General features: G+C 47.6%; 2 protein-coding genes and 1 non-coding gene across 8 annotated transcripts; 2 read left to right on the top strand and 1 right to left on the bottom strand.

The window, feature by feature from the left end:
* Positions 1-1,321: 1,321 nt before the first annotated feature.
* Positions 1,322-5,953, bottom strand: LOC103179539 (heat shock cognate 71 kDa protein-like). The gene is made up of 3 exons (XM_007894888.2): positions 5,335-5,953; positions 3,495-4,607; positions 1,322-1,824 (listed from the first exon to the last, which is right to left on the bottom strand). Exons 1-3 carry the CDS (start codon positions 5,899-5,901, stop codon positions 1,576-1,578), a joined length of 1,929 nt encoding a protein of 642 aa, XP_007893079.1. The 5' UTR covers positions 5,902-5,953; the 3' UTR covers positions 1,322-1,575.
* Positions 5,954-9,513: 3,560 nt separating this feature from the next.
* Positions 9,514-25,620, top strand: cnksr1 (connector enhancer of kinase suppressor of Ras 1). Of its 6 annotated transcripts, none has more exons than XM_007894875.2 (21): positions 9,516-9,895; positions 10,965-11,122; positions 11,712-11,902; positions 13,236-13,323; positions 14,292-14,333; positions 14,559-14,678; positions 15,605-15,661; positions 16,072-16,140; positions 16,539-16,667; positions 17,048-17,130; positions 18,067-18,215; positions 18,627-18,769; positions 19,850-19,880; positions 19,981-20,153; positions 20,723-20,796; positions 21,491-21,562; positions 21,899-21,969; positions 22,231-22,319; positions 22,705-22,861; positions 23,445-23,632; positions 24,379-25,620. In XM_007894875.2, the coding sequence occupies exons 1-21, from the start codon at positions 9,844-9,846 to the stop codon at positions 24,853-24,855; spliced, it is 2,613 nt and encodes an 870-aa protein (XP_007893066.2). In that variant the 5' UTR covers positions 9,516-9,843; the 3' UTR covers positions 24,856-25,620. The 6 variants fall into 6 exon arrangements, with proteins under 6 accessions (XP_007893068.2, XP_007893066.2, XP_007893064.2 ...); XM_007894873.2 differs by having other exon boundaries at positions 22,702-22,861; XM_007894874.2 differs by having other exon boundaries at positions 9,517-9,895; positions 18,070-18,215; positions 22,702-22,861.
* trnaa-ugc lies at positions 17,336-17,407 on the top strand. Its single transcript has one exon. It is a non-coding gene; the product is annotated as a tRNA-Ala (tRNA).
* Positions 25,621-26,163: the final 543 nt, after the last annotated feature.

The following is a 26,163-nucleotide window of genomic DNA, read 5'->3' as shown; positions in this document are numbered from 1 at the left end:
TCGCTTGGCATCGGGCTCCACAATTGTCCGTCGCTCTGGGTTGCTACCTTGTGTGAGTTGCGCTAGATGAATACAAGTTGTTGGTGTAATTAAGAAATCACAGGTCCCTGGGGCATTCAGCAGTGGGTGACTCTGAAACTGCATGCAGTGTGACAGGAAGAGACAGACTGAACACAGTTTAATGTTAACAATTGTCGAGCAGGATTTGTTTTGTGTTGAGATGCTTTATTTTGTCTTCACACAACAAGCATGGTTAAATACATCAGTGCATTCGCCAGTACGAAGGAATTAAAGATTGATCCTGTGAATCCCATTTTTCTTCAATTAAGCAATATGCAAATTACGTGTAATCTGGTATAAAATACGCTGAGCATCTTCAACACTGTCGCAGGTAACATTACAGAGACCTGAAAGCTACCCAATCTTATCCTGTGCGTCTTCATGTCTTAATATTTAATGTGATAAAAAAATTGTAGATCGTTATATTTTGCACAACTCTGCTCCACCTTAAATTTCAGAGCCCAAATCGTCAGATGGTTAAGACATTGTGGAATTTTCTGGCCTCAGAAATGTCCAAACGTCTTTAAATTCGCCATCACAGCAGAGCGCGGTGTAAACTGACTCACGGCTTCAGTGAACATCAACGCACCAATACATGTGAAGAAAAAGGGCTTCCCTTCACTAAAAAACTCATTACCAGCAAGCTTTCAGAATGACAGGAGCTTTACAGCACAGAAACAGGCTGTTCGGCCCGTCAGGTCTGCGCTGGTGGTTTTCTCCACCTGAGCACACCTACTCCCAATTCCCTGCCCACTGACCCTCACACACCTTTGCTATGTGGTAGACAGTTCACATTCTCGTCGCCCGCTGGGTGAAGGCAGCTCTTCTATACCCCCCCCACCCCACACCCTTTATTTCCTGTGTAATTATCTTCAATTTGTGCCCGCAGTTACTGACCCCGAATCGACTGCGCTATACAAAGGCAAGTTGTTGTTGTGGGTGATTGGGTGTTTCCTACTCTCAATCTCGCTGACAGACGTCGCACTTACTCGCAATGCACAAACAACAAAAAAAACAAATGATTTGTGTTCTTTGGGTTGTTTGAAACACTTAGAAAAATACATCTTTCGAGAGAGTCTACATGATGCCCGCCACTTGCTGTGAAAGGGACAAGAAACTAAGCATAAGAACATAAGAAATGCTGGGCAAAAAACAGGTCTCTTTTCTTCCATCTTCCCGGCAGTCACATGCACATATGTCCTGAACTATCTATGTCCTATATCCCATAATGTTATTTCCTAAAAGAAAACTATCTAGTCTGTGTTTGAAGGAATCAACATTTCCTGCTTCAACCGTCTCCCTAGGGAGCCTGCTCCAGGTTTACTATTACTGGACATTACTATACTAAGCGCTACACTTACCTGCTTTCGACTACTTTGTTTTAGGAATAACTATCTCCCGCGACACTTTGAAGCACCTTAAAATGAATTGGCCGACAGGAAGACTCTGCGTAGCTCTATAAAGCGAATTAAGCTCTTTTTACTAAACTTGCTTATTTCTGCTGTTCTTCGCTCCTTAGTCCACCTCCTCTATAGTTGGTCCAGCAGCTCCTGTGGGGTTCCCTGCCCCCGGAGGGACCCCCCCTGGGCCAGGGGCTCCCCCGCTCTGGTACAGACTGGCGACGATGGGATTGCACAGCTTCTCCAGCTCCTTCTGCTGAAACTCGTACTCCTCCTTCTCAGCCATTTGGTTCTTGTCCAGCCAGTCCAGCACTTCCTTCACTTTACTCAGCACCTTCTGTTTGTCGTCCTCACTGATTTTTCCCTTTAAAAGATAGAAGCGGAACAACTTAATGCAGCATCTCCTGGTGTCTCAACGGACTTCATAATAATAATAAGAGTAATCCTTGCATTTGATACAGTGACTTATCACGTTGTTGAGATGTGTCAACGCACTTCAAAGAATATATTGCAAAGTAAATTGACTGTATTTTACTATGAAACGCAGCAGCCAGTTGTGCACAGCAGTGTCTCACAAACTGTCGTGGATTGAGTGACCGAATTATTACTATTATTATTAATAAAACTACCCTCACACCTCTGCTTGAAACATTACTGAACACATTATTATTTTACTAGATACTTGAGTTACACAAAGGCATAAATGAACAAGATTGGGAAGAAAGCATACAGCATCGCAGATAATCATGGAGAACGCAATACCCAGATTAATCTTCAGTGGATTCCTTTAGTGAAATAAACCCTGTCATCCATACTGGAACAGATTACTACACATCGCTGCAGCACATTAATTCTTAATTAACTTGTTCTACATATTACATTGATCCTAATGTGTTATGTAATCCTTTTGTTCCCCTCAAACGGTGTGTAAATGACAGCTGTGCTAAATTACAGTCTCCTCGTGGTGATACACTTGCAAGCCCTAAAACAAATTATTGATGTTTGAAACATCTGCTTCCATAAAATATTAGATATGGGATTGACTTTACCTACATTTCGTCCACAAACTACACAGTCACTACACTTTACAGTATATTCTGTGAAGCTCTTTGAGACGTCTCGAAGATGTGATAAGGTGCTATATCAAATGGAAGGACTATTATTGTTGTATCCCGATCTGTGTATTCCCTTTAGGCAGGATGTCAACAATAACCACAGCAACTCTATGTGGAGACACTTGTTGCCTGCCTCCAGTCTAGTTCAGTAAAGTCCAATCCAGTCCATTATAGTCTAGTATAGTCTATTAAAGCGCTCTTGGGCACTACACCGCGTGAAGAGCACTATATAAACCAAGTTGCTGTTGTAGTCCAGTCCAGTGCAGTCTATAACAATATAATAATCCTGTATATTTTGTGGGCCAAAGGCAGTTAACCTTCCCCGCCTCTTGTTCACGCCGCTTATTCTAGAATACGTTTTCGGTCTGGCCATGATGGAAGGTGTCTCTGGGATGCTAAGGCAGGTGAGGGAGGGTGTGTGATTGACCACGCCTCAGCTTGGCCCTCACTCACACTGAGAGCCTTATCAGGGCTGATTCCCGAGTCTTGTGCTATTTCCAGTTTTTGTCGCTAGGTGGAGCTTGAACAATGAAAATGCTTGTTATAAATCACCATGGTACCGTTAACAATACTAAACCTTGCATTCGATTTAACGCCTTATTGCTTCATTGAGACGTCCCAAAGCGCTTCACAGAATATACTGTAAAGTGAGCTGACAGTATATTTTATGGGCGAAACAATTGTGCACAGCAACGTCCCACAAACAGTTGTGAATTGAGTGAACAATTTTTTTGGGAAGGAACTAACAACCAGGTTCCTACTTACTGCTAGGTAAACAGAGGCATGTGGAATGAGGAAAGTTGCCCCACGTTTCGCCCTGTCGGGTTTTGAACTCAGGTCTCTCGCTTGTGAGGCAAGTGCTCTAACCAGTGAGCTACCGGACTCCTCGTCTAGTCTAGTCCGATCCTCTCTCTCTTACCTTCATGTTATCATCTTCCATGGTGGATTTCATGCTGTAAGCATACGACTCAAGTGCGTTCTTGGCAGCGACCCGGTTCCGCTGAATCTCATCCTCGGCTTTGTACTCGTCGGCCTCATTCACCATGCGTTCAATCTCCTCCTTGCTCAGACGGCCCTTGTCGTTGGTGATGGTGATCTTATTCTCCTTCCCAGTGCTCTTGTCCACGGCCGAGACATTGAGGATCCCGTTGGCATCGATGTCGAAGGTCACCTCTATCTGAGGGACGCCTCGGGGCGCCGGAGGGATCCCCGACAGCTCAAACTTGCCCAGCAGGTTGTTGTCCTTGGTCATGGCTCGCTCACCCTCAAACACCTGGATCAGGACTCCGGGCTGGTTGTCCGAGTAGGTGGTGAAGATCTGGGTCTGTTTGGTGGGGATGGTGGTGTTCCTCTTGATGAGGGTGGTCATGACGCCTCCTGCGGTCTCGATGCCCAAAGACAAGGGCGTCACGTCCAGAAGCAGCAGGTCCTGTACATTGCTTGAGGTGTCCCCAGTCAGAATGGCTGCCTGCACAGCTGCTCCATAAGCCACAGCCTCATCGGGATTGATACTCTTGTTCAGCTCCTTGCCATTGAAGAGGTCCTGCAGCAACCTCTGGATCTTGGGAATTCGAGTCGATCCTCCCACCAGGACGATTTCATGGATCTGGGCCTTGTCCATCTTGGCATCTCTCAGCGCCTTCTCCACCGGCTCCAGGGTCCCTCGGAAGAGATCAGAGTTGAGCTCCTCAAATCGTGCCCGAGTGATTGACGTGTAGAAGTCGATGCCCTCGAAGAGGGAGTCGATCTCAAGGCTGGCCTGGGAGCTGGAAGACAGGGTGCGCTTTGCCCGCTCACAGGCCGTGCGGAGACGACGCACGGCCCGCTTATTGCTGGCGATGTCCTTCTTGTTCTTGCGCTTGAACTCGTCGATGAAGTGGTTCACCATGCGGTTATCGAAGTCTTCCCCGCCCAGATGTGTGTCGCCGGCTGTGGCCTTGACCTCAAAGATGCCGTCCTCGATGGTCAGGATGGACACGTCAAAGGTGCCACCGCCCAGGTCAAATATCAGGACATTGCGTTCAGCCCCCACCTAAACAAACGAGCAGCGAAGCAAAGAATGGTCAGGTCGGAGCAGTGGCTCAAGAGCAATATACAGGGGGATTCCTGGGCCACCCCACCATCGGCGGTCAGGCCTGCAACCTCTCCGACCCCACCCTTTGGAACTCGATCCCACATTCCTTTCGCCTCGCACCCTCCCTTGCCTCCCTAAAGGCTCGCCTCCCCTTCAACTGTGCCTTCGGCCACCCTCCTACCTTCCACCTTCTCCCCACCCCGTCTCCCCACCCGCTCCAAATCCCTGACTGTCCAGCACCTTGGGACGTGCTCCCTCCGGACGTGAAAGGTGCGATACAACGGAAATTTTTACATTGTATTGTATTGAATCAGAAGTCCTTACTCACAGAGATTTTTATTATTAATTATGTTCTTTTCTTTTATTTCAACATTAGTAAACAGCGTGCAGCTAATACAGGAGATGTCTGTCATTTCATTGCGTTCGTGAAAGGTTATGCCACTAAGTTGATGTGTGGAAATGTCTACGTGGCATGTCGTGTGAACATCTCATATAAACCTATAAGTAGGGACACCCTGTACATGACCAGGCACATAACTTATTCTCAGAGCTATAACTTACTGTTCTAATAAATCTCATTATAAATTAATATAATTAATTGGATTAACTAGAAGGTTAGGAGAGCATTGGAAACTGTATCTTGCCCCCAGCCCTAGAGAGAAGCTCTAACCAAATGGAAACCCACCTTCTTATCCAGACCGTAAGCGATGGCGGCTGCTGTTGGCTCGTTGATGATCCTCAACACATTGAGCCCAGCGATGGCTCCAGCATCCTTGGTGGCCTGACGTTGGGAATCGTTGAAGTAAGCTGGGACTGTGATGACTGCGTTGTTAATGGATTTGCCCAGATAAGCCTCGGCGATCTCCTTCATTTTGATCAGGACCATGGAGGAGATCTCCTCAGCGTAGAAGGTCTTGCTCTCCCCTTTGTACAGCACCTGGACTTTGGGCTTGGTGCCCTCATTGACCACTTGGAAAGGCCAATATTTCATATCAGATTGGACGGTGGCATCATTGTACTTCCTGCCGATCAGCCTCTTGGCATCGAAGATGGTGTTCTGGGGATTCATGGCCACTTGGTTCTTGGCTGCATCCCCGATGAGTCTCTCGGTGTCGGTAAAGGCCACGTAGCTTGGGGTGGTCCTGTTGCCTTGGTCGTTGGCAATGATCTCGACTTTACCATGCTGGAAGACGCCCACGCAGGAGTAGGTGGTCCCCAGGTCGATGCCCACAGCTGGGCCTTTGCTGCTCATTGTTGCTGATCCGGACACTCAGTGCCTGATAGCAGGGCTCGCACTGAGCTGTCCTTTTTATAAATCGTAGAATGTTCTGGACTGTGGATCAGATGGCAGCTTGGCACTGCTCCCTGTGCCTGACATTTGGCGTTAAGCGTTTTTCTGGAAATAGCCAGCTTAGTCAGCCATGCACGTCAGTACAGCCCCAGGCCCAGACTCTGCCCCCAGCCCCCAGCCCCCACCCCCACCCTAAATATAGAGGCTGGGCCACAGCAGAGGTTCAGCACCAAGGAATATCTGATCAGAGCAGCGATTGATATAATAATAATAATCCTGGCATTTGATACAGTACCTTATCCAGTCATTGAGACATCTCAAAGCAATTCACAGAATATATTATAAAGTGGATTGGCTGTGTATTTTGTGGGTGAATTGTGGCAGCCAGTTGCACACAGCAGTGACTCGCAAACAGACATGGATTGAATGATTAATTTTTTCTTAGGGATTATTTGCCCCAGAAATCGATCTGCCAATCAACTAAAAAAACGTGTTCTTACTTACTGTTAGGTAAACAGGTATGTGGAGCAAGGAAACTTGCCTAAGGTTTTGTCCCGCCTGGGAATTGAACCCAGATGCTCTCGATCACCACAACGCTAGGGGAACTCCATGCTATAGGACATCTGATCAATATGCGATGAGTGTAGTTATCAATATCTAAGAAGAACAAGCTCTGATATTTAATCACAGCTTAATAGATAGTTTACAGGTGGCAGATCTGATCGAGTGTAGAATCAATTTGATATCTAATCATTGCAGAGCTACATTACGCAGATAAAATAATCCATACCCAGTGCCAGCCAGAATCCATATCTGAATCACAAGCAATGATCAATACTTGGTGAGATCAATACTGGTTAATCTCATCGCTGGTGTTCCCAGTTCAACAACAAAATTTTCCTAGTTACTGTACCGAGGTTCTGCCCCACTGCTCCTTGGATGGTGCATAATGAGTTTGTCCTAATATAATGGCTCGGCATTCGTAGATAAAGTGAAGCATTCACCAGATTCATTCATCCGAAGCCCCATCTGCAGGAGTCAGATTGACAGCTGGATTCACTTCAAGCTCTCATTCCATTCATTCCATACCAAAAACCTCAATTTAAACTCCAGCAGGTAAAAGCACCCACCCACACACACCAAATACCAGCATCGGTCAGGTACAAAACAATCTCAAACCGTTTGGCTCATTAGATCGTGTACATTCAGTCACCCGGAATGTGCAGATTTAGCTGGGTTTGACAAAGTTCGCCACAGATTTATCAGATGTTTGTTCATGTTGGAATGTTTCCCAATGTCAAAGAATTCGATGGTTTAACGGCTACAACACAAGGGCCAGAGCAGTCATTCATTTAACGCTTTCCTTTCCACACAAACACAATATATTTTGGCAATGAAACTGAACTGCAAGCGACAAATTAAAAATAATTACTTTAAACTGCTTTTACTGATGCATGTGTGTGTGTGTGTATCAGTTGGGACCATACATTTAATGTGATTTCATGTGAAAAGTACGTGTTATGTCAAGCATACATAGAATATAAAACTCTTGAACGAGAATTGGGCAGATGTACGATTCAGACGATTATATGATTTATACAGATCAGACTTGTGCGAGTTTTACTGTATGTCAGTACAGTTACTCATTGTCCATATCCAAGCACTAGGGGGGGATAGATATGTAATTTAGATCAAATTAAAGCACCATATCAATCAATACGATTTCTCTTATAAGCCAGGCTCGGGTTCGATATCTTTCATATCAAATCACAGCATTGGATCAATAACTCATCAATCATTTCCACTTTGCTTGGCATTTGTTACAGCACCTAACAATCATTATAACCTCAGACTCTCAAGGCGCTTGAGAAAATTGTAGTCAAGTGGAGTGACTGTGTTTGCGTGGACAAAAGTTTCTTCCCCGCTCTGCCCCATTTCTTTCCTTCCTTAAATGTTTGGTCTATTTCTGCTCCATGCTAGTAGGGTCGCTCTCTCTCTCTGGTGTCCATTCCTTTTGTGTCTCTCGGTGTAATAATAAGTCACTCTACTTTTTTGGTCTTGTCTTTGGCTCTGGTTCTGAGGCTGAAGGTCAGACTCTTTGCAGCACAGAGAACATTTTCTGGGCACCCAGGAGCGAAGTAGTAATAGGCTATTTAAAGACTCTGGTTTGCTAGGGCCACAACTCTGCCTATTAATAACAGAATTCCTGCTGCGCGATTCACTCTGAACTAACTGCATACAAAATAGAGCCTCGGATTGCGATCAGTTGCTGAAGTGAGAGGTCGCTATAGGGGTTCAACTCACCATTAACCAGCATTAGTCACTTAATAACTAAAGGGTAATAACTAGAGAGAGCAAAAAAATGAAACACTCCCCCCAGCACTAGAGCACACTCGTAACATTTGAGAGTGTATTCTATTTCCACTCCTCTCATCAGAACTCTCTTGACTTGTGGTTAATAAATTTGCTGCTTCAAGCTTCAGTCTGAAGTGTAATGCAACGATTATTATTATTATCATTACTTTGGTTCAAGTCCAGTGACCCCCCCCAAAGTAGGTTCACACTTTGCGCTGGGGGGGGATGGGGGGCTGCAGCACACCCAGAGATCTTTGGAAGGTTAAAAAGCTTTTCAAAAATACGGTAAATTATCATCATTGAAACAGCAAACAATTTGTCCAAAATTTTATTTAGTCAATTAAAATTTGCTTTAATGCAAGGTCATTCATCATTTATTTCTCTGAAGGTTGATGGGGACATTTCCCTGGGTGTTTGAAGATACTAATTAATAATCCTTACATTTCCTATGGTGCCTTATCACGTCGTGGAGACATCTCAAAGTGCTTCACAGAGAATACACAGTATTGTAAAGTGGATCGACTGTGTACAAATGATAAAAGTGGCCGTAGCAAATTATAAAAATTGCTTTTTCTACCCTGTTTGGGTTGAATCCAGAGTGAGTAAGTGAGTGAGTAATTGAGGGGCTGTGGTCAGTCTAGCACTTTACTAGATACAATTTCTATCGTAAGCCGGGCTCAGTTTCGATGGCTGTAGCTCAGTGGTTAGAGCGCTCGCCTTGCAAGCGAAAAGACCCGGGCAGTGCGAAACATTGATCGAGTTTCCTTACTCCACACACCTCTGTTTACCCAGCAGTAAGTAAGAACCTGGTTGTTAGTCGATTGGTGGATCGCTTTTCTGGGGGTAATAATCCCTTCCAAAAAAAAAAATTGTTCACTCAATGCCCGACTATTTGCGGGACGCTGCTGCGCGTAATCGGCTGCCGCGTCTCGCCCACAAAAACACACAGTCAATTCACCTTACAGCGTATCCTATGAAGCGCCTTGAGACGTTGCGAAGGCACGATAAGGCGCGATATCAAATGCAAGGATTATTATCATCATTATATCATTGTTTTGGATATCAAACCACAGCCACGGGTCCCGAATCAGCGTTCTGACTCTTCTCGTCCCGTGCGTTAAAGCGCGGGGATGCAATACAGAGATTATAACCTCAAAGCGCTTCCACGGGAAAATCGTGGTCAAGTGGAGTGTGACTTGTGTATGAGTGGCTGCAGTGACCTGAGTTAGGGAAGGTCCTCTGTCTGTGTGTGAGTGTGTGTGTGTGTGTTTCTCTCCCTGTTTCTCACCAGTATTTGGCCACCAGCAATGATTGCCAGACCAGGAACCCAATGAGAGATGCAAACGCCTACCTGCCAGTGACGAGTCCCAAACGGAAGAGACTATACTTTTTTTTGTGCAACTTTTTTTGTGGGGGTGGAAGTTGGGAGCTGCTCATCAGAACTGGTGGTGAAGGAGGAACGATCTCAAGAGGTTTTTTCCTGCCAATTCCTCCAGGGATTGAGGGAGGGAGAAGGCTGGTGATCCCTGGACAGGGGAACAGGTGAAGATGGAAGCGATCAGCTCCTGGGACCCGAGCAGAGTTTCACATTGGTTACAAGGTGAGGGGGCGCACCAGAGGGAGAAGGAGCCTGGAATGAGGAAGTAGGATGTTTTGTGCTCACTGACTCACTGACACTCACTGACTTTTCTGCAACGAAATGGGAAGGTGTGTGTGGTTGCTCTGTGCAGGTATCAAGTCCTCCCCACCCCTGCACAGATCCTGTAGAAATAACATGTCCAGCTGGTCTCCTTCCTCAACCATTCCCAATCCAACCTTCCAGGGGTCTGTAGTCCTGCAGACCTGCCAAGTTTCTAGGGTTTGGTCACTTCACTTCAACCGACCAGGCCTGAGATCTCACCCGATTTTCGGTCTCGCCGACCTGTTTTTATTGTCTCGGCGTTATTCTAAGATCGTTGCGGAATTGCGTTTTTTAAAAAAAAAAAAATTCCTAATCGTGATAATAAGTGATAATCTTTGCAATTGATGTCGCGTCTTATCTCGTCGTTGAGATGTCTCAAAGCGCTTAAAAAGGATCTACTGTAAAATGAAAGGCAAAGTCCTGCAGATGCTGGGAATATACTGTAAAGTGTGTACTTTGTGGGGGAAACGCGGCAGCCGATTGCGCACAGCAGTGCCCCACAAACAGTTGTGGAGTGAGTGACTAAATTATTATTATTTTTTTAAGGGATTATTACCTTAAATACAGTCTTGGTTTACCACGTGTGCTTCTCAAAGGGAAACGGCTTCCAGATTAAGGCTGCTTTGTAGAAACTGTCACAATTGTGTATTGTTTTAGGATTTATGGGAGGGGTTGGGGGGGGGGGTGTCAGCCAGGTATCTGGCACATGCGGAAACCCATCACCATGCTTAAAGAATATCCAAACTGACTTCCAAGCATCCCCACATACACATTGGATATTCCCGTGTATTGGAATGGAATTGAATCTGCACTCGACACAGGAATTTACAAGATAGAAATTGAGACTAGATGGGATTGGGGGTAGGGGGTGTCTCTGAAGTCTGATGGATGAATTTACTGGTGCCTTTTCCTGTCCGGCGATTCCCACATTATACACAAATCCGTGTCCAAACGATTATTATAACAGTCTCTCCCTGTTGTTCTCTAGGACTGGAGGACAGTGTGCAGCACTATCCCTTTGCTCAGTGGCAGGTGAATGGTGAGCAGCTGCTGAGATTGTCACCCCAGGAACTGGAGGAGCTGGGCGTCACTCGCGTGGGACACCAGGAGCTGATCCTGGAGGCTGTGGAGCTGTTGTGTGCACTGGTGAGTCCGTCTCCTACGTCCATTCCCGTCAAGGCTGAGCCTGAAGTTTCTCCATCGCGGTCAGTGTTCTGACCAACAGACCCCTCAGATCAACTGATCATTCACTTCATGGCTGTGTGTGTGTGTGTGTGTGTGGGTGTGCATGTGCGTGCGATTATAGCGGTGTGGGCATTGCTGCATGCAAATTAGCTGCAGCGTTCGCCCACAAAAATACCGTCACTACACTTGACAGTTCAGGTGGAAGTTAAAGATGCTAAGGAACTGTTGGAAAGCAGAGGGGAGTTTCCTGGCTAACAATCCACCACATAAATGAGGAGTTAACTTTAATAACTATTTACGAGACCTGGCTACGCAATATAAGCTGCTGCGTTTCTCTAAAAAGTCACTGCACTACTCAAGAAAGAAACTTACCTGTGAAGCACAATTCCTGCTCTGAGTCTCTGAGTGAGTGAGTGAGTGAGTGACTGAGCGAGCGAGTGACTGAGTGAGCGAGTGAATGAATAAGTGATTGACTGAACGACTGACTGATTGAGTGACTGAGCGACTGACTGAGTGAGTGACTGAGCGACTGACGTGCCTCTGCTTTCAGACGTATGACCTGGAGAGGGAGAACCTGAAGGCGTTGATGGAGAAGATGCGAGCTGTGTCGGTGTCGGTCCAGACCTGTATAATGAGCCGCAGGAAAGTGTTCGCTGGAGCCAAGAGAACCCCCACTGACCTCCTGCTGTTGGTCATGGACCTTCTGCAGGCAACAAAAGCCATCTTCTCCTGGCTGAACAGGTACAATAGCAATGCCTGTGGCTTTCAGGCTGGAATCCCCAGATTAGTATCAATTATTATTAATAGTATTTTATACTACTATAAACAACAACAACTTGCATTTCTATGGTGCTCCTCATGCAGAGCACGGTCCCAGAGCGCTTGACAGTGGCAGAGCATGGTGCCAAGTTGGGGGAGGTGACCAGAGGCATGGTCGAGGAGAAGACAGAGGGATAGAGGAAAAGTGTTCCAGAGTAAAAATTGTTAAAAAAATAGATTAGTGATGCAAGAAGGTTCAGGTTACACAATGAGGCTGTGGTTTGCTCTCTCACCCCGAGCTCCCTCCATCCCCCCCCGCCACACACACACACACACATGCGCACACATGACCACATGCACAACCGCGAACACCCACACACCCACAGTCCATGCCAGACACTGGAGGCTGATGATACTTACAGATAATTGTAAGCCTTTGATATACCGACTGGTTTTGCTGAGGCTCTTAGCTTCCTCCTCACATCACCATGATGGATTTTATGTTCGAGGTCTTAATCATTTCTGATAAAGTAAAAGTCCATGAATCCGCAGAGATACAGGCAAAAAAAAAGTCTTTGCTCGCAAGACTACTGATGTTGAGCTAAGTGTTGATTACAATATTGGTGAAAGACAGAGACAGAGACAGAGCGACAGATAGAGATTGTCAGGGAGATGGATAGTAAAGGGCTGACACGGGCAGAGTCTCTCTTGCTGGAAGTAGTTTTTGGTCAGTACTGTAGCCAATTTGTATTTTATGTGTGTTGACCCATGTTCCGTACTGTTTCTGTCTCCGTAATATGAGCCGGTCCTAATTAGTGCAGATAAGCGACTCTGAATGGAATAACAGTTTCTGTGAATCGTATTTGCCTCTGGCGTATCCCCATGTTTTTATTTTAATGAGTTATTTCCCGTCCTTTGGATGAGGTGTTAAATCGAGGTCCCGTCTGCTTGTTCAGGTGGCCGTTAAAGATCCCATGGCGCTATTTAAAAAGAGAAGTGAGTTTCTCTCTCCCGGTCTCCTGGCCTACAAACCGCCAAAAATAATCGGTCGCTCACTCCATGACTGTTTGCGGGACATTGCTGTGTGTAAACTCGCTGCCACGTTTCGCCCACAAAAAACCTTTACAGCATTATCCTGTGAAGTGCTTTGAGATGTCTCGACGACATAATAAAGGCTGTATCATATGCAAGGATTATTATTATTATTAATTTTATAAACTCAGTGCGAGGCATGACATTTGTCTGCAGCTGTCACAGGAATGGGGTGGAGCTCAGAGGAATCTTAACTGTGCCTTGCTCCCCTCCCCACCAACAGGTATCCTTTTCTATGTATTGTGGATTACTCCACAGTCAAGAGGAGAATTATCCAACTGTGCATGGAGCTGGCTCGCTGTGTGAACAAGGTTTGTAACCTCTACGCATCGAACTTGGGTCGAGCTTTCTCTCTCGATATAACGCTTTCTATCAATCTCTTTCTCTCCCTCTCTCTGTCTCTCAATTTTTGTGAGTGTCTAGATAAGACAGCGTTATCTCTGTGTTTGTTTGCTTCTTGATGCCTTTAACGTACGTCACTGAACTAAATGATCGCTGGAAGAGGTGATTGGGAGCCACAGTGAGGGAAGGGAGGATGGGAGCTTGGACTGTGCTCAGTGATCAGTAACGTGTACTGACGGCCAGTCATACAGACAGCGACAGCATCAGCACATCCGACCCGCTCTCGACAGCCAGTCCCTGAGGGCAATCCCTCCCGGAGTCCAGGCTCCGGTCTCTGGAAGGTACCGAGCAGTGAATCCCGGGAATTGCAGTCAATGGAATCCAGATGCAGGCAGGGACGTGTTTGGCAGGAATACTGCACTCAGGTCACTGTCAGCTGGGAACCTGCTCGTCTGGATTTGCTCTTGGCTCTGGCAGCTCTGAGCAACAAGGGTGGGGCTGCTCACAGCACTGCCAGTGGTGGTAGTGGGGTGGGGGAGGGGGTGGGTGGGGAAGAAAGAGTCTGAATCACCCTCCTTAACTCCTAACTGTACTTACCCCCACCCCCTCCCGCCGCCCAAAATCTTTTATTAGGTTTAGAGCTTCCCTCTGGCCAGGTTTTATAATGTGCGTGTCTCCGCACACCTCCGTAAGCACAGGGGCATCTATCTGTGTGTGTATGTCTCTCAGTGTTTCCATAATGTGTAATTTCTCTCCTAAATTACTTTCTAAGAACACGCCCCGCTAAACTGGATTGTTGCCTCAAAATAAATGGGTGACCTGCTAGTCTCTGGCTGTGAACTGTTTTGGAAATTGCAGTGTGTGTGTGGGGGTGGGTGGGTGGGGGGGGGGTGCGGGGATGCCTTCACCTCTCTCACAGCTTTCTGTCCATGTTCAGGACCACAGCACGGAGGACAAAGAAGACCAGGTGCTGACTGTAGTAAGTGCAGACCCACGTTCCTCCCTTCGCTGTACAGTAACTTGCGTTAATATAGGGTCCTTAACCCTCCCACGGTCCCTCCGCCTCGCCCCCTCCCTTGCCTCCTTCAAGGCCCACCTCAAGGGGCGCGGCAGGGGGGCATGGGGAGGGGTGTTGGAGGAAGCACTTGTCTCGGGTCGTTTGTGCTTTGTTCCCCCCTCTCTTCACTGTCTCTGTCTGATTTAGTGCAGGGAACTCTCAGAGCTGAGTGAGTTGGTGCAGAAGAGCAGCCCGAAGCAGCTGTTGTGCGAGTGCGCCAACCTGGAGAGGGTGCAACTGGTGACAGTCTCACCGGGACAGAGTCTGGTGAGTAGACACTGAGCCGCAGTTCAACCCTCGAGGTCTCAAATTCCACCCAGCCTCAGGCTGCGAGACGGTTAAAAGATTTAAGGCGGGCAGGAATGTACAAAAAAGCCTAATCCCATCTCAATTTGGAAGCTGGATTCTGTTTCTGTTTAGAAATTGGGCCAAAAAAAAAAACAGCTTCTAAAGTAAGAGCGAACTGAAGAATTTTCTGGTCCACCTTAAATTTTAAGCCGGGGAACTGAGATGGCCGAGACCGGGTGGAATGTCAGATTCCTGGGGACGAGGGAAGTGACATTTTAGAATCAGTTGGTTTTTTTTTAAGAATATTTTGTTAAAAAAGAAATCTCACCATGAAATTAGAAGTGAGAGAGCCAAGGAACTCAGTACTGGTGCCAGTTCCTCCACTGGAGCTCGCTGCTCTAATCACAGGGAACAAGCAGCTTTAAGAACCTCTCTCCTCCCACTGCCCTCTAATCAAGGTACTTCATCGGTACATACTGTGCAGTGAGTCTACCTGAAAGCTCTGGACCTTGAACTCTCATTTATGCTCTCCATTTTTCTCTCTCTCTCTTTTTTCTCTCTGTTCTCTCTCTTTTCTCCTGTCTCTCTCTCTCTCTCTCTCTCTCTCTCCCTCTTTCTCTCCGGGCAACGAGAAGGACATTCAGGCAAAGATTCAATCCAAATCCAATCACTGAATTCAAACTGCTCGCAAAGTTAACTCTCAATTTCATGAGTTTTGACAGAACGCCGGGTTCGGTCAAATTGCTGTTGCTGTCTCGATTTCCAAACATGTGACCGGTGTATGATAGATGTCAAGCGACACCACCCCACACACGCCATTCCCCCCCCCACCCACCAGCCCCAGCCAGACGTGATTCCCATTTTGTTGCTGGATTGAAGCCTGTTCCTCTTTGTTCCTGAAATAGGGAATTGAAATCAAATCGAACAATGGGCTACACTTCATCACCGGAACCACTGCCAATGTAAGTGGAATTTCTCCCCCCCCGCTCGCTGTGTGTTCGCTCTCATTCCAAACTTTTCCCATTCTTTTTCTCACAGGAAAATCTGTCTCTTGCATACATTCTCTTGCTTTCTCTCTTGAGTCCTTTTCCCTTTTGGCCTCTGCTTGCTCAACTCTCTTGCATTTTCCCTCTATCTCACACGTTGCCTCGTGCGCATCCTCTCACCTTTCTTTTCTGTGCTCGGTGACTTATTGTTCATTTTGCATGGTTCGTATTGTTTGGTTAACTTTTCCCCCTCTCTCTCTCTCTCTCTCTTCCTGCTGCACTGACATTTACTTCCTGTCTCCTGACGTTAAGTTTCCTGCGGTTGAATTTTTACTGGATGGTTTAGTTAGGTGCGGAGTGTTTATTTTTCTCTTTCCCGGTTTCAGTCTCCAGCACGTCGGTGCCAGAAGATCCAGGCGGGAGATGAGGTGGTGAAAGTCAACGATTCTGTCGTGGTGAGTATCAAAGCCGCGTGTGTCAAAACCACTGGTCGTAATAGCCTTTACTCCCCCCCCCCCCCCACCTCAAAGGATACTGAGCAGGTGTTAAAAGTGGGGTTCATGGAAAAACATGGTCGCCCACCATCACTTGACATCACTTCCAGGGTTATGCTGGCCAGCTTGCTGCTCGTGCTCTCGAGTGGCACCCGGTCAGCCTGCGTCGGAGGCCAATAGTGGCCGCTTTGGTCAGGCGGGGTCGTCCCGTATCTCTTGTCACGTCTGTGTCGCCATGATTCTGCGATTGTCTGCGAGGATCTTGTTCATGCTGAACATGTCACGAGGCCTGAGCTGCTGTCCGCGCGCGCTCTAACCCTGCGTCACGAGCCTGTCGTTGAGGGTTCCTGTCCCGGCAGGTGGGCTGGACCCTGCGGAATCTCGTCTCCAAGCTCCGGGAGGACTCCCACCAGGTGGTCCTCGTCATGAAGAAGGTCCCCGTCGACAGCATGTCACTAATCTCTGCCTCCGACAGCCCCCAGTCCCAGGTGAGTGAAGTGAGAAATAAACTTTGGAGCGTTCTGTCACTGGCTCCTTTCCATCACAGACGTTGCATGGCAGTAGAGGGGAAGCCTTGGCTGTCACCGAATGACTCCATTCTCCGAGGGATTGTCAGCCAGGACACCTCGAGAGAGACTCTTCTCTCCCCATGATCTTTAAATCCACCTGAACTGGACAGACTGGTTTAACGTATTGTCCAAAAGCCCTGAAGTGGGGCTTGAACCCACTACCTTCTGACCCAGAAAAGAACAGGCGAACTGCCATCGGTGGGTGGTGGGGAAGAGAATAAAGTGCTTCCCAAAGACACTGCAGTGAGTGTCAGGAGTGTGGGGTAGTGTGGTGCTGAATGCTTTACTCTCTGTCCTAGACTGTGAAGCGGCTCTCCGATGATGTGGAATCTTGCCAGGATTTGGAACGGACCTCAAGAGGATCATCCCGAACATCTGTCCCGTGAGTGACTGTTGCTCAAGTCCGAGTGCCATGTTAAAATGAGGTGGAGACAACAGTGACCACAAACGTGTCCGAAGTGTTCACTTCTGCAATGATTTGTTGGAAATGGCGAGAGCATCGGCATAGGAATAGTCACTTCCCTATTGGAGGTTTAGATGTGAATGTCACCAGCCTGCAACTAATTTACTCTCAAAGCAATAAGTGGAGTCCTGTAGCTCAGTGGTTAGAGCACTCGCCTTGCAAGCGAGAGACCTGGGTTCGATTCCCGGCAGGGCGAAACCTTGGGCAAGTTTTCTTACTCCTGATAATAATCCCTCAAGAAAAAAAACCAATAATAAATTGGTGATTTCAATCCACGACGGTTTGTGGGACACTGCTGTGCGCATTTGGCTGCCGCATTTCACCCACAGATATACAGTCAATTCACTTTACAGTCTATTCTGTGAAGCGCTTTGAGACGTCTCGAAGACGTGATAAGGCGCTATATCAAATGCAAGGATTGTTATTATAGCAGGACGTCAATAAGAGTGCAGGTACTTTCGCTACAGTGTGATGTAACTTGGGTAGCACACCCGCTCACACACTTGTGATTCTCATTCTAGGACAGATACCAGGAAGTGTTTCTTCACATAGAGGGGAATTCACAGTTTGAATAGGGTTACCAGGAAGGGAGGATTTGTTGGAGAAACAGCAGGGTGGTGGACAAGACGAGAGTGGGGGTGGAGGAATGGAGGGAAATTCCGTGGGATGCAGTGAAGACAAAATGGACCGAGGGCTCTGTTAACCTGAACTCCACCCATGACTTCTCACTCTCCCTCCCTCCCTCTCTCCCTCCCTCTCTCCTTCTGAGAAAAGCCACAAATTTCACAAACACAAAACCTCCAAAGCTGAGAACCAGAAGTGGCAGCGAGTAACTAACCATTTCCTCTGTGCTAGCAGGGGGCCTGACACCGAGACGATGGAGCAACCGTGGAGGACCTCTCGCCCGAGCTCTGTCACCTCCCACTCCAGCACGGACTGCGAGCAAAACAGAGGTCGCTCGGACTCGGAGGCGGAGCCCACCCGTGCCACTGAGGGTAATGGGGGTAAGGAGCACATCACGGCCGCTGCTAACAGTGTCCCACCTCACCTTTTGAATTAACTTCCCGAAGGAAAACAAACACTTCAGTTTAGAATTTTCCAAATTTCTGTGCGGAGCTTTTGTGTTAAAATTTCAGACGTTGCAGAATTGAGAGATAAAATCTTCGATCCAGCCTTAAATTTGAAAGCCGTGGATTTCTCTCTCTCTCCCTCTCATTCTTTCTCGCCGTCTTTCTCACACTCTGTGTCTTTCTCTCCGTGTTGCTCATCCTCTCTCTCTGTCTCCTACTCTGTGTCTGTAAATGTCTTCCTCAATTTTTGTCTTTCTCTCACTCTGTGTGTGTGTGTGTCACTCACTCACTCACTCGTACATTTTCTCTCGCTCTCCCTCACGGTTTGGTGTGTGTGGTTGGCAGGCCTGGTATTGCCGTTGCTGGTGAAGAGCTCGGTGAGGACAGAGTGTGAAGCTGGCGACAGCTCGGCTGATGCAGCATCTCCGGGACAGTCAGCGCCTAGTGGAGCTGAGCCGGTACAGGGAACACCGGAATCTGGGAACACGGTGAGACGGAGAGGGTGAAGGAAGTCACTAAGATACTAATCAACAGCGGGAGGAGTGGTGGGGTGTTGGTGGAGGGGGTGCGTGCGTGGGTGTGGTGTGGGTGGGGGTCCCAGACTTAAGAGAAAAGAAGATTCCAAGAGCCAAGGGTTAGAAATATAATTGGAAAAATGTGAGGTCATTATTCCAGAAAGGGATGAAGAGGGCTTTGAGTTTAACCTGCTCTGAGAATCCAACACCAGAGCTAGCTCAGCAACTGGTTAAATATGAGCTGTCAGAAAGCGAGGTGCTGGGGAGGGTAGCTGCTTTCGTCCTAATAATAATCCTTGCATAAAGCGCCTTATCACGTCGTCGAGAGTCTCAAAACCATTCACAGGATACACTGTAAAGCTCAGTGACTGTGTATTTTGTGGGCAGCCAGCTTACGCAGAGCAACGCCCCACAAGCGGTCATTGAGGGAGTGTTTGTGTGACATCGCTACCCTCTGTTTAAATTTTGAGCCAGGCGGGTGAACTTCAGTTGAATGTTGAGCAATGAGCCAACAGGAAGAATTGTACAAGTCTCTTACCACCACAACAAGAGGTGGACAATCTCACTTTCCTTTTCCGGGTGTCTGAAAACACATGCGGAAACCCATCACCAAGCTTAAGCGTATCCAAACCAAACTGAGAATGTCATGCACATGGAAATTCCAGAGATAAGATGGTCGGAAATGACAATCTCGCCGTTGTCCCGATAGCTGCACGGACATTGTGTGAGAATCTGTGCGTGTTTGTGTGAGAGTGTTTGTGTGTGTGTGTGTGTGTGTGTTTGTGAGAGAGAATGTGTGTGCGTTTGTGAGAGAGTGTGTGTGTGTGTTTTGCATGAGAGTGTGTGTGTTTTGCGTGAGAGTGTGTAGTTTACTCTCACGCCCGAGCACTCAAACTCCCCCCGGTTAGCTGGGACACCACTTTTGTCTTAAAATTTTAAGCTGCCGCAAAGAACAGAGTGTGACAGACTGGGCGAGAACAGAGGGTCTGTGTGTGTGTGTCTCTCTCTCTCTCTCTGGCAGCACAGTTAATCAGGATCTACTTTCTTTTCCAGGTCAGGTTACGCACCAGGCGGAAGAAGAAAGGTGTGTGACTGCGTCTTGTCAACGTGGGTTGTACATGTGTGGGGGGGGGGTGGGGTGGTGTGTGTGGATGATTCTTGATTTTCCCGCGATGTGCCGATAGGTGTGGCGACGGCTCTGAGCCGGAGGCGGATTTCCTGCCGGGATCTAGGATTGGGCGAGTGCTACGGCTGGCTGTGGAAGAAGAAGGAAAACGCCAGGTTCATGTCTCACAAATGGAACCGCAGGTGGTTCGTGCTGAAAGGCCCGAGTCTGTACTGGTACAGCAGTGAGAGCGTGAGTCTGACCGTGTGTGTGTGGTGGGGGTGGGTTCGGAGATGTGAACATAGGAACATAAAAAAATTGGAACAGGAGTTGGCCATTCAGCCCCTCGAGCGTGTTCAGCCACTCTATTTATTAGACCGTGGCTGATCTGTATCTCAACTCTATTTACCCGCCTTTGCTCCGTATTCTTTGATACCTTTACCTAACAAACATCTATTCACCTCAGTCTGGAAAGTTTCAATCGATTCAGCATCCTCCACCTTGACACACACCCAAACACTAGATACACCACAAACTTTCCCTCCCCACCCTCCCAATACACGAAGAACTCTGCACGAGAGACTTCCCGAACAGACGGGGAAAAACAAGGGGTGGGAGTGGGGGCAGCGTTAGATGAAATACCGGTGTGTCTCAAAATGCCCCTCATAGCCCTGTCACTGTGCCCTCGCCCTGTCTGACTTTGTTCCCGGGTTACTGGTTTACAAGGAGGCCATTTGTGGCTGAGTTTGGTTTCGGAGCAAGTGAGCGAGCGTGAATGAGTTTCTCTCGGCCGCTGACTAATTGGCTGCTGTTTCCCGCAGGACGAGAAAGCCGAGGGCTTCGTTAAACTGCCGTCGTACGTGGTGGAAGCGGCTGGAGAACACAAAAGGAAGTTGTAAGTTTGTTTAATAATCATCATCCTTGCATTTGATGCAGTGTTCTTTCACGTCTTCGAGATGTCTCAAAGCTTCACAGAATATACTGTAAAGTGAATTGACTGTATTTTTGTTGGCGAAATACGGCAGCCGATTGCGCAAAGCAACGTCCCACAAACAGTCGTGGATTGAGTGACCAAATTATTATTGATTTTTTTTTTCTTGAGGGATTATTATCAGGTGTGTGGAGTAAGGAAACGTGTCCAAGGTTTCGCCCTGCTGGGTATCGAACCCTCGTTTGCAAGGCGAGTGCTCTAACCACTGAGCTACAAGACTCCACTGTAGCTCAGGTTTGTGGGCACACCGCTGCGGGGAGGGGCTGAGCGAAGGCCAGTGCCCCCCGTATAGGGGGGACACAGAGACCCCGAAACAGACGCAAACTCCAGCTCCCACAAGCCCAATGTTTGGGGGAATAAAGTTGTTTTAGGGAGAACAGGCAGGAGAATGGCATCAAAAGATCTAACGAACCGGCTGAGTGGGTCTGATGTACTGGATAGAGAGTTTGATGTGATTAAACCTGTGTGCACTTACACGATCGCTTGCACGCTCGCTCAAAATCTCGCTCACTTATTCGCTTGCACGCTTGTTGGCTTAGAAACACGTTCGCTCACTGACATGGTCACTCACTCACCCACTCTCTCTCCCGCTCTCTAGTGTGTTCCAGCTCAGCCACAAGAAGTTTAAATCCTTTGTCTTTTCCTCGGAAAACGTGGATGAAATGAAGAAGTGAGTTGCAGTGCCGCAGCCAGAGCTCTTCTGAAATAAAGTCGTGTCTGTGCAGACAGTAACTCTATATATTAAACACAACTCGATCAGCCACTGCTATCCAGCCCAGCAATCCTTTCTCAGTTTGAGCCATTAATATAATTCCTTTGCTCATTCCCTGTCGAGCTCGTGCTGGTGCTCGCTCCCTCTCCTGGAGCTCTCCAGTCGAGCACCAGCCTGGGACCGTTTCCCCCGAATATTGTTGCAGCGGTGTATTAAGCAGCTTGTTTATTTCGCTGATAACCTGCTCCTTACACGTTCTCTTCCCTCGCCTCATCTGCTTGGCTATCATTGCAGGTGGATCAAAAGCCTGATCAGCGCCATCCGCAAGTACAAACCTGACAAACACTGGGAGAACAAGGAGGAAGGTAAGAGGCCCACTCCACGGAGCATTCACTATCTCTTAATCACTTTGCAGCGCTTTCACACATTTCGATGCTATTTAAAAATCCCAAGTTTTCATTCTAATGGGTGAAAATTGCTGTAATTGGTATAAGACCACCATCTAATGGCAAAGTGTGGGTAGTACAGAATTGCTCCTCACTAAATATTCAGAATAGATAAATATTTAATTGTTCCAGTTGCAATCCTGTGATTTTTTTTTTGCTTCCGCTAAACGTTGGCTGCAGACTGCTGGAGCGAGACTGAGACTGAGGAGGTTGATGACTCTCCGGAAGCCCCTCAGCCGTCCAATGCTCCTCGCACAACATCCTACCAGGTAAGTAATTTTGTGAGTCACAAACTGCAAACAGGACAAGTCATCTCCTTGCCCCAATTCTCTCTGTTCCACCGGCTAGGCTCTCTCTCTCTCTTCCTCCCTCACTCCCTCCCTGACGATATCGCTCTCTCTCTCTGGCCTGACGTTCTCTTTCTCCACTGACGTTCTCGCTCTCGCTCACCCTGATACACTATAATTAGTGTAGATAATTAGATTTTGGGGAGGACAAGTTTGCAGGGCTAAGGGTTAGAGGCCGGGGGAGTGGGATTGAATTGGATAGCTCTTTTCAAAGAACCGGCACAGACACGATGGGCTGAATGGCCTCCTTCCGTACAGTATAATTCAACGATTCCATGACACTCCCTATCTTTTCTCTCTCCAGCAGGCTCAGCGCCTCAGTGACCTCCCGCCGGTGGAGAGATACCGAATGAACTCGGAGGCTCGGGGTGTACCGGTGGCGAAGAAGCCCGAGAACACGGACACACTGACACCGGGCAGCAAACAGCACCACTCCCCGATCAGCCCCAGCCGCCCAGGTAGAGGTAAACCCCCGCCATCTCCCCACCTCCACAGCTGCTTGCTCAGTGTCCAATTCTCAGTCCAGCCTGACACTCCAGCGCAGTACAACAACAACAAGATTCCATTTATAGAGCGCCTTTCACGTCGGGAGGACGTTCCAAGGCGCTGTACAGTGTGGTTGGGGGGGTTGGCTGGGTGGTGGGGCATGTGGGAGAGGCTGCATTGTCAGAGACAACGTCCAATGAGACATCAATCACTTGATGGCAATTCACTGTGAATTATTTTTGAGAAGTTTGGTTCTGGATCAAATGCCAGTGGGACCCAGGTAAACGACAGGACCCAGGTTCTTTTCCCAGGCAGGGTGAAAACTTAGGCAAGTTTCCTTTCTCCACACGCCTCCGTTTACCCATCAGTAACTAGGAACCTGGTCGTTTGTCGATTGGCAGATCACGTACCCTCTGAAAAAAAACATTTGGTCACTCATTTGTCATAGTCAATCCACATAGTCAATCCACTTAACAATATGTTCCGTGAAGCGCTTTGAGACATCTCAATGAGGTTCAAATGATAGGATTATTATAACCCGAGGATGCTTCTGTCTTCCAGAGTCCATTCCCAAGTCCACTGATGAGCTGGAGGTGCTGATGAAGTGTCTGCAGCAGGGCGGGGTCTCGCTGATCGGAAAGCAGCAGCCGTTTTGCAAAGATTACCGCAAGTCCTTCATCAAACGCTCCAAGAACCCCATCATCAACGAGAAGGCACACAGGCTGCGGACCCTGCACAGCACGCTCAAGGTACGTGAGCTCCTTGAGCCGATCACCCCCATCCTTGCCTGGCTCCCTAAAGGATAGAGTTCAAAATCCTTGTCCCCGTTTCAAAGCCCTCCACGGGCTTACTCCTCACTTACCTCTGTGACCTGCAAACTGATTTCGGCCACAAATATCCAGTTACTTCACTTTATAGTATATCCTGTGAAGTGCTTTGAGACATCTCGGAGACATGATAAGGCACTATATCAAATGTAACGATTATTAATATTTATTTATTACCTACTAAGTGAATACTGACCTGCCCTCTTGCTCAGCAGACTCTAGTCTACTCCATATAGTCTACTCCACCCTATTATCGGCAATTGGGTCCTTCAGCCTTTCTGCTCCCACCCTATGTAACTCCATCCCACAGTCCCTTCGCCTTGCCCCCGCGCCTCCTTCAAGACACATCTCAAGATCCTTCTCTTCGACTGCATCTTCAGTCACCCTCCACCCCCAGCTTGGGTGCAAATCCTTGACTGTCCAATGCCTTAGGAAGCCCTCCCAATATTAAAGGCGCTATACAAATTAATTTATTGTTGTTCACATGCTCTACCTGTTCGAGTGGGTATATCAAAGATCTTCTGATACCATTAAATAAGAGAAGGGAGTTTCTCCCTCCCAGTATCCTGGCCAGCAAGCCTTTCATTCTCTCCCATGGTCTCGTTGCTGTGCACAAGGTGGTTTAAGGAGCTTGTTTTACTAACCCTCGCTACTTCAATGCATCCCAGGCAAAGGAGCTGGACTTGCAATCCATCAACAAGATCCTGGACGACAACCAGCTGACGGTGGACAAATTCCGATTGTGGAAGCAGGAAAACCAGGAGCTGCTAACGGATATCATCAAGAACCGTCATGCAGGGCGTCCACAAGGAGACAGAACAGGTCGGGATCCGCCAGAATATGGACAAGAAATGGGACTGGGGTCCACAACAAGCCTTCCATCCCAGGGGAGCTTTAGATTGAGTTGTGGAAAAGCCTCCCCTTCAGGAACTGATGAGGAACTGGGGGACGGGAATCATCTGTGGACTAGCCGCCTGTCTGTGAAATTGGGAGGCCCTAAGCAAGAGGTTGACGCATCCTGTGCCTCTGGGGTAGAGACAGGGCATGCAGTTAGCTCACCAGATCAAGACTCGGGTCCCAGCAGAGGGTCTGAGGACAGACCCCTGCGGCGTAGTAAGAGCCATCGTCTGAGCACCATTGTATGAGTGGGATGGGGGTGGTCTCCGAGTGTGCTCAGAGTCAGGCTCCATCCCTGGTTCAGTAAGATTTTCCAAATCTGTCTGATTTCTCCCATTTTCTTTGTCAAAGAAATTCAGTGCCTTCAAAGCAATCTGTCTTTATTTTTCTTGTGTGTCTCGATCCTAAAGCTGATGAAATCATTGAAGCAAGAAACAGTGAGCAGGGCCTGGGCTTGTGAGGCGGAGACAGCAGAGCCTTGTGTGTGTGTGTGTGTGTGTGTGGGTGGTGGGGGATTGAAGTGGTGCTGTTCTCCTACACATGGCCTTCTGCTTTTCCAACTTTTGTCTCCTCACTCATCAGTCCTTCCCACCATTGGTGGCGGAGCTTTCAACTGCTCAGGCCTCCAAGAGCCGGAAACCTCTCCCCAAAACTCTTTGCCCTGGGTATTCCCTCCCATATATAACCCTTCTGGAAAGCATATCTCTTTGACCACATGGTCAGAACCCTCACTGCTTAGCAATCCATATCACTCTTGTGAAGGGTTAATTTGACGTGAAAGGCGCTGTACAAGTATAAGTGAATGTTCTCCTAGGAAGCTATGAGTAACTGGGCTGCAATTTTAATCACTTTGATCTAAAGAACTCTGCAAATACCATTACCTGGTTCTGCTGCTCAGCTTCCATTTCAGACAAGTTTAATCAGTGTAAATAAGCTATTTACAGAATTAAATACAACATTTATCCTAGTGCTCTCCTGTATTCATTGGTTGAAATAAACTAGATTACACGTGAGGTGGCTGTTTCTAGTGAATCCAGCGAAACAAATGCGATTTCCATTGGGTTTATATATATTCTTTGCAGCTGTTATGGGGGTGGGGGAATGGGAAAAGACTGTTGAAGTCGAGATTTGAAGCAGATGTTTTAAAATGTCAGGGAGAGCAGTTGCACAAAGGGACAGACGCAGAATGTTGGGGAATGGAAAGCCATACAATGGCTGCTTCGGGGCAACTCAATTATTTAGTTCATAGAAAATACACAAGAGAAAGGGTCAGTCAGTCTGTATTGCTGAAACTCACACACTGTGAAACCTGGTTTAAGTACAGTATAGAAGGTGATTCATTGTGTCCTATTATTTACTGCCCTTCACAAGAAGAGAGCGGAGAGAGGGGGACAGAAGAGGTGCTCTTTCCCTCTCAATTAAAATTCTGACCACTGCGTTTGATTTGTTGGAGATGGCAGTAACGGCAGAGAGCTGGGAATGAAGCTATAATAATAATACTAATAATACTAATCCTTGCATTTCGGTACAGTCGCTTATCACAGAGGAAGGATGGC

Source organism: Callorhinchus milii, unplaced genomic scaffold (assembly GCF_018977255.1).
Source record: "Callorhinchus milii isolate IMCB2004 unplaced genomic scaffold, IMCB_Cmil_1.0 Scaffold10, whole genome shotgun sequence".
Lineage (NCBI taxonomy): Eukaryota > Metazoa > Chordata > Chondrichthyes > Chimaeriformes > Callorhinchidae > Callorhinchus > Callorhinchus milii.
The sequence above is the reverse complement of the archived record's forward strand: the minus strand, read 5'-3'. Positions and strand labels throughout refer to the sequence as shown.